Source organism: Mauremys mutica, chromosome 9 (assembly GCF_020497125.1).
Source record: "Mauremys mutica isolate MM-2020 ecotype Southern chromosome 9, ASM2049712v1, whole genome shotgun sequence".
In the NCBI taxonomy this organism is placed as follows: Eukaryota; Metazoa; Chordata; order Testudines; family Geoemydidae; genus Mauremys; species Mauremys mutica.
Window position 1 is genome coordinate 50,856,440 of NC_059080.1, and position 15,641 is coordinate 50,872,080.

The 15,641-nt window shown below is 47.8% G+C and overlaps 1 protein-coding gene across 3 annotated transcripts in view; it reads right to left on the reverse strand.

The window, feature by feature from the left end:
• The window catches only part of RYK (receptor like tyrosine kinase), a 125,546-nt gene extending 125,146 nt beyond the window's left edge, over nt 1–400 (reverse strand). The window contains exon 1 of one of the 3 annotated variants that reach the window (XM_045030134.1): nt 107–400. In XM_045030134.1, coding sequence (XP_044886069.1) covers nt 107–368 — 262 coding nt within the window. In that variant the 5' untranslated portion in view covers nt 369–400. The remainder of the gene's footprint in view (nt 1–106) is intronic. The other 2 variants (XM_045030133.1, XM_045030132.1) reach the window with 2 other exon arrangements.
• Between the last annotated feature and the right edge of the window lie 15,241 nt (nt 401–15,641).

A 15,641-nucleotide genomic window follows, 5' to 3' on the forward strand; every position in this document is an offset into this window, starting at 1 on the left:
CTAACCTCGACACCTGCCTCCTCCTCGACGTCCAGCCACCCCCCCCCACTCGCCCTCCCCGCGACCGGGGCCTCCCGGCCCGGCCCGGCCGCCCCGGCGCACTTACCGATCAGCCGGCGCACCTCCTCTTCGCTCATGTAGACGCTGAGGCCGGGGCCTGCGGGGGAGCCCGCGCCGAGCGGGTCGGAGCTGGGGCCCGCCTGGCTCTCGGCCCCCGCGGCCAACAGCAGCAATAGCAGCGGCAGGAGATGGCGACGCGGGGCCCTCCGCCGAGCCGCGGGGCCGCCGGGCAGTGCACGGCCCCCGCCGCTCCAGGGCCGCCCCGCCACCTCTGCCCCGCGGCCCCTGCCCCGACTGTCCGGCCCCATCGCTCCTCGGGGAGCGGACCCCGCCCGGCCCCTCACACGCCGCAGCCCGCCCCGCCGCTCATGCTCGAGCTCCCGCCGGGCCGCTCGCTCCGCTCCCGCCGCAGGCCCCGCCCCCCGGGCCGGGCTCTGACCGACCGACGCACCGCCCACCAGCTCGCGCAGCCTAGCGCGCGCGCGCCACGCCTCCACTCCCGAGGGCCCGCGCGCAACGCCCACCCGAATCCCGCGCGCAACGCCCACCCGAATCCCGCGCATGCGTCACACCGGGCCGGGCATGCGCATTAGCCACGCCCATCCCTTGCCTCTATTATCACAGGCCACGCCCCTTCTATCACCTCTTGGCCCCGCCCCCTGGACCCTCCTCAAATGACCCCCCCCATTATCCATCAATGTGTCCTACCACATCCCAGCATGGTGTCCCAGTCCATATTCACCCCATTTAGGGTGATCAGATATGTTGATTTTATAGGGAATTTATCTTATAAGGGGGCTACTCCCCCACCCATCCTGATTTTTCACACTTGCTATCTCAGGGGTTCTCAAACTGGAGGTTGGGACCCCTCAGGGGGTCACGAGGTTATTACATGGGGGGTTGTGAGCTGTCAACCTCCACCCCAAACCCTGCTTTGCCTCCAGCATTTATAATGGTGTTAAATATATTATTAATTTATAAGGGAGGGGGGGTTGCACTCAGAGACTTGCTATATGAAAGGGGTCACCAATAAAAAAGTTTGAGAGCCACTGTGCTATCTGGTCACCCTACCCCCATTAGCCCATACTCCCTCCCCTCCCCCTCTTCTCCACACAATTTCCTTCATAATACTCCTTTCTATCTTTCCTCTTGGCATACCCTCTTCCCTTCCTGCTCAATTCCCTTTATCTTTTCCCAGAGCCCCACTCAGGCATAGGCACTATAGGCCCATGGCTAGGGTCCCAGCTCTTGGAGTCATATAGTCATACCAGAATCTCAGCTTTCATGGGATTCATGATGTGACGGAGAGACTGCCAAGACTCATCAAGCCCTCAGATCGCTACCGCTTCCTGCTTCTCCACGTGGGCACCAATGATACTGCCAAGAATGACTTTGAGCGTATCACTGCAGACTACGTGGCTCTGGGAAGAAGGATAAAGGAGTTTGAGGCACAAGTGGTGTTCTCGTCTATCCTCCCTGTGGCAGGAAAAGGCCAGGGTAGAGACCGTCGAATCGTGGAAATCAACGAATGGCTACGCAGATGGTGTCGGAGAGAAGGGTTTGGATTCTTTGACCATGGGATCATAGAATCATAGAACTTAAGATCAGAAGGGACCATTATGATCATCTAGTCTGACCTCCCGCAAGATGCAGGCCACAAAAGCTGACCCACCCACTCCTGAAATAATTCTCTCCCTTGACTCAGCTGTTGAAGTCCCCAAATCCTGATTTAAAGACTTCAAGTAGCAGATAATCCTCCAGCAAGCGACCCCTGCCCCATGCTGCGGAGGAAGGGCCACTGCCAATCTACCCTGGAGGAAAATTCCTTCCCGACCCCAAATATGGCGATCAGCTGAACCCCGAGCATGCGGGCAAGACTCTCCAGCCAGACACTCAGGAAAAAGACTTTCAATATCCCAGCATTGACCCTCGGTACTAATTACCAGTGGCCGCACGTTATTGACCTATTGACCAAATCACGTTATCCTATCAAACCATTCCCTCCATAAATTTATCAAGCTTAATCTTAAAGCCAGAGAGGTCCTTCACTGTTTCCCTCGGTAGGCTGTTCCAGAATTTCACTCCCCTGATGGTTAGAAACCTTCGTCTAATTTTCAAGCCTAAACTTCCCGACTGCCAATTTATATCCATTTGTTCTTGTGTCCACATTAGTACTGAACTGAAATAATTCCTCTCCCTCCCTGGTATTTATCCCTCTGATATATTTAAAGAGAGCAATCATATCTCCTCTCAACCTTCTTTTGGTTAAGGAAAACAAACCGAGCTCCTCAAGTCTCCTTTCATACGACAGGCTTTCCATTCCTCGGATCATTCTAGTGGCCCTTCTTTGTACCCGTTCCAGTTTGAATTCATCCTTCTTAAACATGGGAGACCAAAACTGCACACAGTACTCCAAATGAGGTCTCACCAATGCCTTGTATAACGGGACTAGCACCTCCTTATCTCTACTAGAAATACCTCGCCTAATGCATCCCAAGACCGCATTAGCTTTTTTAACGGCCACATCACATTGCCGACTCATAGTCATCCTGCGATCAACCAGGACTCCGAGGTCCTTCTCCTCTTCCGTTACTTCCAACTGGTGCGTCCCCAGCTTATAACTAAAATTCCTGTTAGTCATCCCTAAATGCATAACCTTACACTTCTCACTATTGAATTTCATCCTATTACTAATACTCCAGTTTACAAGGTCATCCAAATCTCCTTGGAGGATATCCCGATCCTTCTCCGAATTGGCAATACCTCCCAACTTTGTGTCATCCGCAAACTTTATCAGCCCACTCCTACTTTTGGTTCCAAGGTCAGTGATAAATAGATTGAATAAGATCAGACCCAAAACCGAACCTTGAGGAACTCCACTGGTAACCTCCCTCCAACCCGACAGATCACCTTTCAATACGACCTGCTGCAGTCTCCCCTTTAACCAGTTCCTTATCCACCTCTGGATTTTCATTTCGATCCCCATCTTTTCCAATTTAACCAGTAATTCTTCATGCGGTACCGTATCAAACGCCTTACTGAAATCAAGATATATTAGATCCACCGAATTTCCCTGGTCTAAAAAATCTGTTACTTTCTCAAAGAAGGAGATCAGGTTGGTTTGGCACGATCTACCTTTTGTAAAACCATGTTGTAATTTGTCCCAATTGCCATTGACCTCAAGGTTCGTAACTACTCTCTCCTTTAATATTTTTTCCATGACTTTACATACTACAGATGTTAAACTAACAGGCCTGTAGTTACCCGGGTCACTTTTTTTCCCCTTCTTGAAAATAGGAACTATATTAGCTAATCTCCAGTCAAACGGTACAACCCCCGAGTTTAGAGATTCGTTAAAAATTATCGCTAATGGGCTTGCAATTTCACTCGCCAATTCCTTTAATATTCTAGGATGAAGATTATCCGGGCCGCCTGATTTACTACCGTTAAGCTGTTCAAGTTTGGCTTCTACCTCGGATACTGTAATTTCCAACCCCGCACCTTCATTCCCATCAGTCACTCTGCCACTATTCCTAAGCTCTTCATTAGCCTCGTTAAAGACCGAGGCAAAATATTCGTTTAGATATTGTGCCATGCCTAGCTTATCCTTAATCTCCACTCCGTTTACAGTTTTAAGCGGTCCCACTTCTTCTTTCTTGGTTTTCTTCCTATTTATATGGCTAAAAAACCTTTTACTATTGGTTTTAATTCCCTTCACAAGGTCCATCTCTACCCGGCTTTTGGCCTTTCTCACTGCATCCCTACACCCTCTGACCTCAATAAGGTAGGTTTCTTTGCTGATCCGTCCCATCTTCCACTCCTTGTACGCTTTCTGTTTTTTCTTAATCACCCCTCTGAGACGCTTGCTCATCCAGCTCGGTCTAAAACTGCTACCTAAGGACCGTTTTCCCTTTCTCGGGATACAGGCCTCTGACAGCTCCTGCAACTTCAACCTGAAATAATCCCAGGCGTCTTCCGCCTTTAGATCCCTAAATATGTTAGTCCAATCCACTTCCCTAACTAGTCGCCTTAATTTAGTAAAGTTAGCCCTTTTGAAATCGTAAACCTTAGTCTCAGGTGCAATTTTGTTTATCCTTCCATTTATTTTGGATGGTCTTCCAAGAAGAAGGATTGCTAGGCAGAGACGGGCTCCACCTCACGAAGAGAGGGAAGAGCATCTTTGCAAGCAGGCTGGCTAACCTAGTGAGGAGGGCTTTAAACTAGGTTCACCGGGTGAAGGAGACCAAAGCCCCGAGGTAAGTGGGGAAGTGGGATATCGGGAGAAAGCACAAGTAGGTGAGTGCAAGAGGGGAGGGCTCCAGCCCCATACTGGGACACCAGGACGATCAGTGAGTTATCTTACATGCCTATACACAAATGCAAGAAGCCTGGGGAACAAACAGGGAGAACGAGAAGTCCTGGCACAGTCAAGGAATTATGATGTAATTGGAATAACAGAGACTTGGTGGGATAACTCACATGATTGGAGTACTATCATGGATGGATATAAACTGTTCAGGAAGGATAGGCAGGGCAGAAAAGGTGGGGGAGTTGCGTTGTATGTAAGAGAGCAGTATGACTGCTCAGAGCTCCAGTATGAAACTGCAGAAAAACCTGAGAGTCTCTGGATTAAATTTAGAAGTATGAACAACAAGGGTAATGTCGTGGTGGGAGTATGCTACAGACCACCAGACCAGGGGGATGAGGTGGACGAGGCTTTCTTCCAGCAACTAACAGAAGTTGCTAGATCATAGGCCCTGGTTCTCATGGGTGACTTTAATCACCCCGATATCTGCTGGGAGAGCAATACAGCAGTGCACAGACAATCCAGGAAGTTTCTGGAAAGTGTAGGGGACAACTTCCTGGTGCAAGTGCTGGAGGAACCAACTAGGGGAAAAGCTCTTCTTGACCTGCTGCTCACAAACAGGGAAGAAATAGTAGAGGAAGCAATAGTGGATGGGAACCTGGGAGGCAGTGACCACGAGATGGTCGAGTTCAGGATCCTGACACAAGGAAGAAAGGAGAGCAGTAGAACAGAGACCCTGGACTTCAGAAAAGCAGACTTCGACTCCCTCAGGGAAGTGATGGGCAAGGTCCCCTGGGAGAATAACATGACGGGGAAAGGAGTCGCGGAAAGCTGGCTGTATTTTAAAGAATCCTTATTGAGGTTGCAGGAACAAACCATCCCGATGTGTAGGAAGAAAAGTAAATATGGCAGGAGACCAGCTTGGCTTAACAGTGAAATCCTTGCTCGTCTTAAACACAAAAAAACCACTTACAAGAAGTGGAAGATTGGACAAATAACCAGGGAGGAGTATAAAAGTATTGCTCAGGCATGCAGGAGTGAAATTAGGAAGGCCAAATCACACTTGGAGTTGCAGCTAGCCGGAGATGTTAGGAGTAACAAGAAGGGTTTCTTCAGGTATGTTAGCAACAAGAAAAAAGTCAAGGAAAGTGTGGGCCCCTTGCTGAATGAGGGAGGGAACCTAGTGACAGAGGATGTGGAGAAAGCTAGTGTACTCAATGCTTTTTTTGCCTCTGTCTTCACAGACAAGGTCAGCTCCCAGACAGCTGCACTCTGCAGCACGGTATGGGGAGGAGGTGACCAGCTCTCTGTGGAGAAAGAAGTAGTTCGAGACTATTTAGAAAAGCTGGACGAGCACAAGTCCATGGGGCCGGATGTACTGCATCCGAGGGTGCTAAAGGAGTTGGCCAATGAGATTGCAGAGCCATTGGCCATTATCTTTGAAAAATCATGGCGATCGGGGGAGGTCCCGGATGACTGGAAAAAAGCAAATGTAGTGCCCATCTTTAAAAAAGGGAAGAAGGAAGATCCAGGGAACTACAGGCCAGTCAGTCTCACCTCAGTCCCTGGAAAAATCATGGAGCAGGTCCTCAAGGAATCAATTCTGAACCACTTAAAGGAGGGGAAAGTGATCAGGAACAGTCAGCATGGATTCACCAAGGGCAAGTCATGCCTGACTAACCTAATTGCCTTCTATGATGAGATAACCAGCTCTGTGGATGAGGGGAAACCAGTGGATGTGCTATTTCTGGACTTTAGCAAAGCTTTTGATACAGTCTCCCACAGTATTCTTGCCAACAAGTTAAAGAAGTATGGGCTGGATGAATGGACGGTAAGGTGGATAGAAAACTGGCTAGATGGTCGGGCTCAACGGGTAGTGATCAATGGTTCCATGTCTAGTTGGCAGCCGGTATCAAGTGGAGTGCCCCAAGGGTCGGTGCTGGGGCCGGTTTTGTTCAATATCTTCATTAACGATCTGGAGGATGGTGTGGACTGCACCCTTAGCAAGTTTGCAGATGACACTAAACTGGGAGGAGTGGTTGATATGCTGGAGGGTAGGGATGGGATACAGAGGGACCTAGACAAATTAGAGGATTGGGCCAAAAGAAATATGATGAGGTTCAACAAGGACAAGTGCAGAGTCCTGCACTTGGGACGGAAGAATCCCATGCACTGCTACAGACTAGGGACCAAATGGCTGGGCAGCAGTTCTGCAGAAAAGGACCTAGGGGTTACGGTGGACGAAAAGCTGAATATGAGTCAATAGTGTGCCCTTGTTGCCAAGAAGGCTAATGGCATTTTGGGTTGTATAAGTAGGGGCATTTCCAGCAGATCGAGGGATGTGATCATTCTCCTCTATTCAGCACTGGTGAGGCCTCATTTGGAGTACTGTGTCCAGTTTTGGGCCCCACACTACAAGAAGGATGTGGATAAATTGGAGAGAGTCCAGCGGAGGACAACAAAAATGATTAGGGGGCTGGAGCACATGACTTATGAGGAGAGGCTGAGGGAACTGAGATTGTTTAGCCTGCAGAAGAGAAGAATGAGGGGGGATTTGATAGCTGCTTTCAACTACCTGAAAGGGGGTTCCAAAGAGGATGGATCTAGACTGTTCTCAGTGGTAGAAGATGACAGAACAAGGAGTAATGGTCTCAAGTTGCAGAGGGGGAGGTTTAGGTTGGACATTAGGAAAAACTTTTTCACTAGTAGGGTGGTGAAGAACTGGAATGGGTTACCTAGGGAGGTGGTGGAATCTCCTTCCTTAGAGGTTTTTAAGGTCAGGCTTGACAAAGCCCTGGCTGGGATGATTTAGTTGGGTTTGGTCCTGCTTTGAGCAGGGGGTTGGACTAGATGACCTCCTGAGGTCCCTTCCAACCCTGAGATTCTATGATTCTATGTAAAAAAAAAGTTTTTAGGCTTCGTGGGTGGATAAAAAAGCTTGAAAATGGGACCAAAGTGTAACTGATACAGTCATACATATCTGCTTGATTCTGCAAAGAGAGTAGAACAATAACTCAGAGAGAGGAACTGCCCCATGCATAATCCACTTAGGGTGTTAACTCCAGGGCCCACTGTTCTAGGGGTGCCTGGCAGGTAACTCAGTATGGTATGGGAGAGGAAGGATGCAGCAGGCCCAGCTCATCCCACCCATGTGGATTACACTGGCTGCTGGAGTAAGTACTGGGGGGATTCCTTTTCTACCAGCTCTGAAGCGGGGAAGGGACCTCTGCTGTTCCTGAAAGAAGGGGGGCCTTCCCATCATTGTCACTCTATATGCAGATGAGACCACAGGACCAGGCCCATGGGTTCCTACTTGCCTTAAGTCAACTTTGCCTCTTCCTTTCTTTTCCTTGGGCACTGCTGTTGGCACAGTCCTGCTCTACCTATAGCCTCCGTGAAATGGTTGGTACATCCTATTCTTGGGACACTTGTACCAACCTTTCTCTTAAGAGCTTATGTCCCCTGCACATGAGTCCTATATAGATTCTTACAATACATTCACCACCCTTGTTTCTGAGCACCTGCCTATCATACATTAAGCAAGATGACTAACATCTGTCATGGGGTGTTTGTTCTCTCATCCTCACCCCAGGGGAGAAGTGTACACAGTGGAGTCTTTTGGTTGATAGGGTTGTTGGTTTCCTTTCATACATCCCGACCCACAGGGGTCTCAAACCCAGACACACAAGGTTTATGGGAGCAGGCACGTTCCAAGTCTCCATTTAGCAGCCTGCTGGCAATAGCATATCTGAAACCCACAAAGCCCTGCCCCAGTGTGACACTCTGCCCTTGAGGTCTGATTGGTGGAGTCCCAGAGCAACTGATTGGCTTGCTAGCCCTACTAAAGCTGGCAGCAGGAGACTGTCTGAACAACTGGGCTCTACCCTGCTCCAGCCTGTGTGCCTTGTGCTACCTGCTACACACTCTTGCTTTCCCGGCTTGATCGCCTGGCATTCCGACCTGGCGTGACTCCAACATCTGACTCATGGCTCCTAATCTCCAGTTTGTCTCCTGACCCTGACCCCCTGGTACCTGACCCAGTCTCACTCTTGTTCCTGCCTCGTGGGTCTGATCTCCTGCTTCTGCCATGCCGGTATCCCGACCCATTTGACTTTTGACTCCCATCTCATGCCTGCAGACTTTGCCCATGTATTTATGTTAGAGAAAGCAAGGTCAAAGCAGTTGGAAGAGAAGGTGGTGAGCTTTGTGATGGCTCTTAGGCCCTGAGTGACTTCATTCCATAGTCTCAGACCAGCCCCCATGGAAGTTCTGGCTTCAGCACACATGAGCTTTACCCTTATCATACAAAGTTTCAGTCAGCTAAAGGAGAGAAGTTGTCAACCATGGTCTTCAGCCTATGGACTGAATTGACCAATTGTGACGGTGTACTTCCAACCAAAGGAGTCTACACTATGGCTTCAAACTCTTTCAACATGCTTTCTGCTGCCCACCAGCATCGCCTCTGTGTTGCTCAGCTCAGTTTCAACCAGCTCTTCCTCATTCAGGAGCTGATCTCGTCCAAGCACTGGGCCATCATGGTAGTAGCATTATGAATATAGAATATATGAAGATATATCTATCTCATAGAACTGGAAGGGACCCCAAAAGGTCATAAAGTCCCACCCCCTGCCTTCACTAGCAGGACCAAGTATTGATTTTGCCCCAGATCCCCTTCAAGGATTGAACTCACAACCCTGGGTTTAGGAGGCCAATGTGCAAACCATTGAGCTATGGTGAAAGATTAGTAGAGTTTTGTGTCATCTGCATATTGATGGCACTTGCATCCATGTCATCTGACTAGTGGTTGCATGTAGATGTTAAAAAGGGCTGGTGAGAGAATTGATCATTGTGGAACCCCCCAAAGGAGGGCTCTGATGGTGGAGGTTCAGTTTCCCATCACTACCTGCTGGGTGCATCATTGAGGAAGGAAGGATCTGTCACCTCTCTTAGGCACCATAGCAGTAACTCATTATCAACAGTGTGAAATGCTACAGAGAGGTCCAGGAAAATGAGAATGGAGGTCTGCCCTCTCTTCATTGACAGGAGATCATCCACCAGTGCCACTAATGCAGTTTCAGTTCCATATTCTGGCCTGAATCCAGACTGCACACAGGTGTAGAATACTTAGAAGATTTGATTTCTGCCTTCAGGCCATTTCTCTGTTCTTTCTGAGAAACCTCCAGATCCTGTTTTAGTTCCTTCTGGGCTGCTTTAATGGCATCTTAGGCAACTTTGATTTCTTCAGGTGCCTCGGCTATTTGTTATATCTTGGTTCAAAAGGAATAAATTGCAAATTCTGTCCTTAGAAACTTGCTTCTACTGCTGACACCAGCATTGAATCATGTCTGTGTGGTGGTCAGTTTTTGGAAAATGACCTGCTGTGGGGCCCCATTAGATGTCTCGGAGTCAGGTGTAAAGTACACCCTCACGAGGCTCTGGAGTGTTGTGGTACACCAGTCTTTGTCTTGGAATAATCCCAGGGATCAACTCTGATTACCAAATCCAAGACAAACATTATAAGCACTTCAGCTGCTGAGGCTCTGTGGGCCCTAACGCTGGCTAGGTTCCAATACATATTCCCTCACAGTCTTTAACACTACACTCCTCCCTGAGCCCGAGACACCCTGCCTCTGTGACCCCTCCTCCCAAGTGCCACAAAGGCCCACTGACCTCTCACCCTTGCCAGCTGGAGAGAAAGAACAACACGTTCACCATGCTGCCCTCTGCTCATTGATTGGTCACACAGGTCTTGTGTAATTTGTTGTTAGAGAATGTACATGGGTCCTGTTATTCTTAAACCAAGATTGACCCAAGCACACACAGGCAGCTCTGGAAAACCCTGCTTAATCACTCAGGGCAACCACCAGACACTGTCCACCCAACTGCCTTGGAACTTGGCTGCCTTACCACCATCACTCTGGATCCAGAGATTCACCCCTCGCAGATCCACCACGCTGCCCACTGCTGATTTATGCCCACTGAGCCAATTTACCACAGCATTCATTTATCATTAAGTTACATCAATCTACTACATTGCAGTTAAAATAGTAATGCATTTTCTGCTTATTTCTGACCTGCCAAGAAGCATTCCATAGCTTTCTCTCAGTTATGCACCATGGCAAACCAAGAGAGCTTCATACTGATGTGTAATGTGGATACTGACTGACTAGTAAGGATTTATAACAGTACAAGACAGTGTGGCAAATCTTTTCAACCCCTGAACATATCTATGTACAGAATATAGCAAATTCTGCTCTTGTAATTGCTATAGTGAAGAAGGCCTTGCCCACATCCCTCCCCACAACATCATTTATTTAACAGCTTGAGGTATAGGGGAAAACAAAACAGATGAACACTGGAAATGGAATGGAAAATTACATGTAACGCTTCACTTTTGTGGATATGGAGAGGACTGAGCAATGGTGGTTGCTGATGCATTCAGACACAGCACACAGCCAGTCTGCAAAAGAGCCCTCTATACCACAGGTTCACCCACAGGGACAATTGTCTCACCCTTCTAAACAAAGACTTGGGTGTATATCTATATTTTCAGCTCAGACGTGCAAAAAAGGAATTGTGGATTCCAGGAATTTTCTACTGCACCTCTGTGGAGACCTATGGACAGATAGGTTATTTGCAAGTCTAGAACTATCCAGGATGACACTGAGACTCAGTTTCAAGACTTCTGAAAAACTGTCCAAAAAGGCATTTGTAAAGCTAATGCACAAAATGATCATGAATTGCACTGGGTTCCAACTGAACATGAAACTGTGCAATCCCCCATTACCTGCAAGTTAGATAATGCAAAAATCAACATGCCATTACTTATTCTCCTAAACCATAGAATCATTTTACAGTAGCAAAATTGCAACAGACCATTCTTCAGGCTGCTGTAAGTAAAAGGTTTTCACTGCCTCATCATTCTGTTGTGCAAGAGATCACTATAAAATGGATGAAATTATCTCTCTTGAAGTTCTGCCACTTTCTCTAATGGAATACAGGTCCTTTCAACTTCTGCTTCAATTCCTGGAATCTTATAATTTCATCACGGACAGCTTCTGTTGGTCCTGTTGTACTATCTCTTCATAGGGTAGCAAAGAAGAGATTATTGGCCAAGCAAAATATAGCAAAGCCTTGTGTGTGATTTGCTTCACCAAGCTATTTGGATCAGCACCAGTGCAAAACATGCCTCTATGTATCTTCGATAGCACATTGGACACAGATGGAACTAGATTTCAGAGTGATAGCTATGTTAGTCTGTATCAGCAAAACCAAGGAGGAGTCCTTGCGGCACCTTAGAGACTAACAAATTTATTTGGGCATAAGCTTTCGTGGGCTAAAACCCACGTATTTTCCACTGTATGCTTCTGATGAAGTGGGTTTTAGCCCACAAAACCTTATGCCCAAATAAATTTGTTAGTCTCTAAGGTGCCACAAGGACTTCTTGTTGATTTTTTTTAAAGATGGAACTAGGTGGTGAGAACAGTGTGTTATGCTTATAAGAAGCACACAGGATCTTTTTCAGGGGAAAAGGCAATATGCTGCGTTTATTGAAGATACAACAATTAGCATATGCATTCAATCACACACACACACACACACACACACACACTCCTGCCAGTCAATGTTATAGCTACCACTATGGAGTCCAGATCAATCTAGTGGCCAGCTAGGTAGGTAGAAGCCAGGTTCAGTCTGTCGCAACACGATGCTCCGGGAAAGTCTTGGCAGGACGAATCCCAAAGTTTCATGGCAAGGTACGCTGTAATCCAGGGGTGGCCAACCTGCGGCTCTTCAGAGGTTAATATGTGGCTCCTTGCATAGGCACCAACTCTGGGGCTGGAGCTACAGGTGCCAATTTTCCAGTGTGCTACAGGGTGCTCACTGCTCAACCCCTGGTTCTGCCCCAGGCCCTGGCCCCACTCCACTGCTTCCCCCAAGGCACCCACCCCTTCCCAGAGTCTGCCACGCCCTTGCTCCTCCTCCTCCCCACTCCCATCCCGAAGCCTCCTGTACACCACAAAACAGCTGATTGCAGCGGGCGGGAGGCGCAGGGATGGAGAGTTAGGTGCTGATCAGTGGTGCTGCTGGTAGGTGGGAGACACTGGGGGTTGGGGGGAGGAAGCTGACAGGGGACTGCTGACATGTTACTGTGGCAGTTTGGCAATGCACATTGGTAAATTCTGGCTCCTTCTCAGGTTCAGGTTGGCCACTCCTGATGTAATCAATTGTTGTTTGATGAATGCTTGTTTTCTTAAATTGTCCTTCTCATCCTTTATCTCGTTCTTTCATCAAGTCTCTCAGGGAGTTACCTCATGATGGTTTTGATCACAGCTATCTTGTCCCCATTGATAGGTGCCTGTCTCATCTTTAGAGTCGTCAATCTGCCATCCTGACATTTCAATAGGGGCATGTTGCAGCCTCCTGATGCCCTTGCGTCTGTCTCTGGTGCTCCCTAGAACATCTGGTTCAGCGATGGCCTTCACGCTTATCTCTTAACACCCATTCCGCATTCACACACAAAACAGAATTAATGTACACAGAACATTTTGAACAGGAACATCAAATTGCAATGCAGAAGAAAAACAGTCATGGCATTCTTTTACTTATTTTAAAATGCTACGCCTATAACACAGTGGTGACCACCTCAAAGGTCTGTCACTGCCTTGAAATCAGTCCAGACCCAAAGAGATTCTGGCTGATGCATCTCTACCAATAGTCCATTCCTTTCTGCTATTCAAAAAGGGTGACTGGCAGGATATGGTAAAATCATACATTAAATACATGCTACATTATTATCTTATTATTCTTTATCCTTCATTCTAAATTATAAAAAATACAAACATAAATCCTACTACAACAAATGAGTGTGGCAGGTTTTGTACCTTGTCACCCCTTTGATTCAACGTTAACCCCACCTCCTCAGCTCCCTCCTGTAAGTGTTGCAACTGCTTCTGGGCTGGAGCTTCTGCTGGGCATCCTCCTTCCCCAGCCACCAGCTCTGATTGAGCAGTTCTGCAGGCTTTTATGTTTGACTCCCGGTTGGAGCATGCCTAGCAGAGCCTCAGGGGCGTGGCTTCCTCTGCCAGCAGGGAAGGGTTAACTCTCTCAGTCTCAGTGCGGGGCCAGTCCGCCCCATCACAATGGGCCAGTACAATTGGGGCAGTCTTACATGATTGATGGCTTTTGCTCATATCTTTTATTTATCACCAACTTCTCTTGGTGAAAGAGACAGGCTTTCGAGCTAAACAGAGGTACAGAAGAGCTCCGTGTAGCTCTAAAGATTGTCTCTTTCACCAATGGCAGTTGGTCCAATAAAAAGTATTATCTCACCCACCTTATCTCACTAATATCCTGGAACAAGCATGACTACAACACTGCAAACAACAAATGTTCACCAGCAGCACCAGATTCTGGATTATGAATCCTCCCACAGTATGGGGAGGAGGTGAGCAACCCTCAGTAGTGAAAGAACAGGTTAAGGACTATTTAGAAAAGCTGAACATGCACAAGTCCATGGGTCCAGATCTAATGTATCCAAGGCTGCTGAGGGAGTTGGCTTATGTGATTGCAGAGCCATTGGCCATTATCTTTGAAAATTCATGGTGATTGGAGGAGGTCCCAGACAATTAGAAAAAGGCAAATATAGTGCTCATATTTTAAAAAGAGAAGAAAGAAAACCTGGGGAACTACAGACCAGTCAGCCTCACTTCAGTCCCCAGCAAAATCATGGAGTAGGTCCTCAAGGAATCCATTTTGAAGCACTTGGAGGAGAGGAGGTTGATCAGGAACAGTCAACATGGATTCCGCAAAGGCAAGTCATGTCTGACCAACCTGATTTCCTTTTATGATGAGATAACCGGCAATGTGGATATGGGGAAAGCAGTGGATGTGATATATCTTGACTTTAGCAAAGCTTTTGATATACAGTCTCCCACAGTATTCTTGCTAACAAGTTAAAGAAGTATGGATTGGATGATTGGATGAATGGACTATAAGGTGGATAGAAAGCTGGCTAGATTGTCAGGCTCAACGAGTAGTGATCAATGTCTCAATGTCTAGTTGGCAGCTGGTATCAAGCGGAGTGCCCCAGGGGTCAGTCCTGGGACTGGTTTTGTTCAACATCTTTATTAATGATCTGGATAATGGGATGAATTGCACTCTGAGCAATTTAGCAGATGACACTAAGCTGAGGGGAGAGGTAGATATGCTGGAGGGTAGGGATAGGGTCCAGAGTGACCTAGACAAATTGGAGGATAGGGCCAAAAGAAATCTGATGAGGTTCAACAAGAACAAGTGCAGAGTCCTGCACTTAGGACAGAAGAATCCCATGTACTGCTACAGGCTGTGGACCGACTGGCTAAGCAGCAGTTCTGCAGAAAAGGACCTGAGGATTACAGTGAACAAGAAGCTGGATATGAGTCAGCAGTGTGGCCTTGTTGCCAAGAAGGCCAATGGCATATTGGACTGTATTAGTAGGAGCATTGACAGCAAATTGAGGGAAGTGATTATTCCCCTCTATTCAGCACTGGTGAGGCCACACCTGGAGTACTGTGTCCAGTTTTGGTCCTCCCACTACAAAAGGGATGTGAACAAATTGGAGAGAGTCCAGCAGAGGGCAACAAAAATTATTAGGGGGCTGGGGCACATGATTTACAAGGAGAGGCTGAGGGAACTGGGGTTATTTATTCTGCAGAAGAGAAATGTGAGGGGGGATTTGATAGTAGCCTTCAACTACCTGAAGGGGGGTTCCAAAGAGGATGGAGCGAGGCTGTTCTCAGTGGGGGCAGACATAGGCACTGACTGCTCCCTCCAGCGGACCTCCTACAGGCGTGCCACCGAATCCGCGGGACCAGGGACCTCCCGCAGACAAGCCGCCGAAGGCAGCCTTCCTGCCATGCTTGGGGCGGCAAAATACCTAGAGCCGCCCTTGACTGCACACAGTGCACAGCAGTGGAGAATGAGACCCTTAGTGCTAGATATTCAGCAGATGTCACTCAGGTATCTCACAACCATTCTTCAGACATTTCTGGTGTGTCTAACAACAGTTTGCTTTTCTCGCATAGGAGCACAACACAGCTGGAATGCACCTATGAATCTGACCCACTATCTTCATTGGGGATTGGTGAGTCCCTTAATATTGATCATTCAAATGGCACAAATATCAGCAAACAGTGTGGAACTGCTGATATGGCCCAAGGGATCAGATTCTGTTCTATATCTCCAAAGGACAGCACTTCTAGCAGCACATTGCTCCTTAACACCAGGCTGGGAC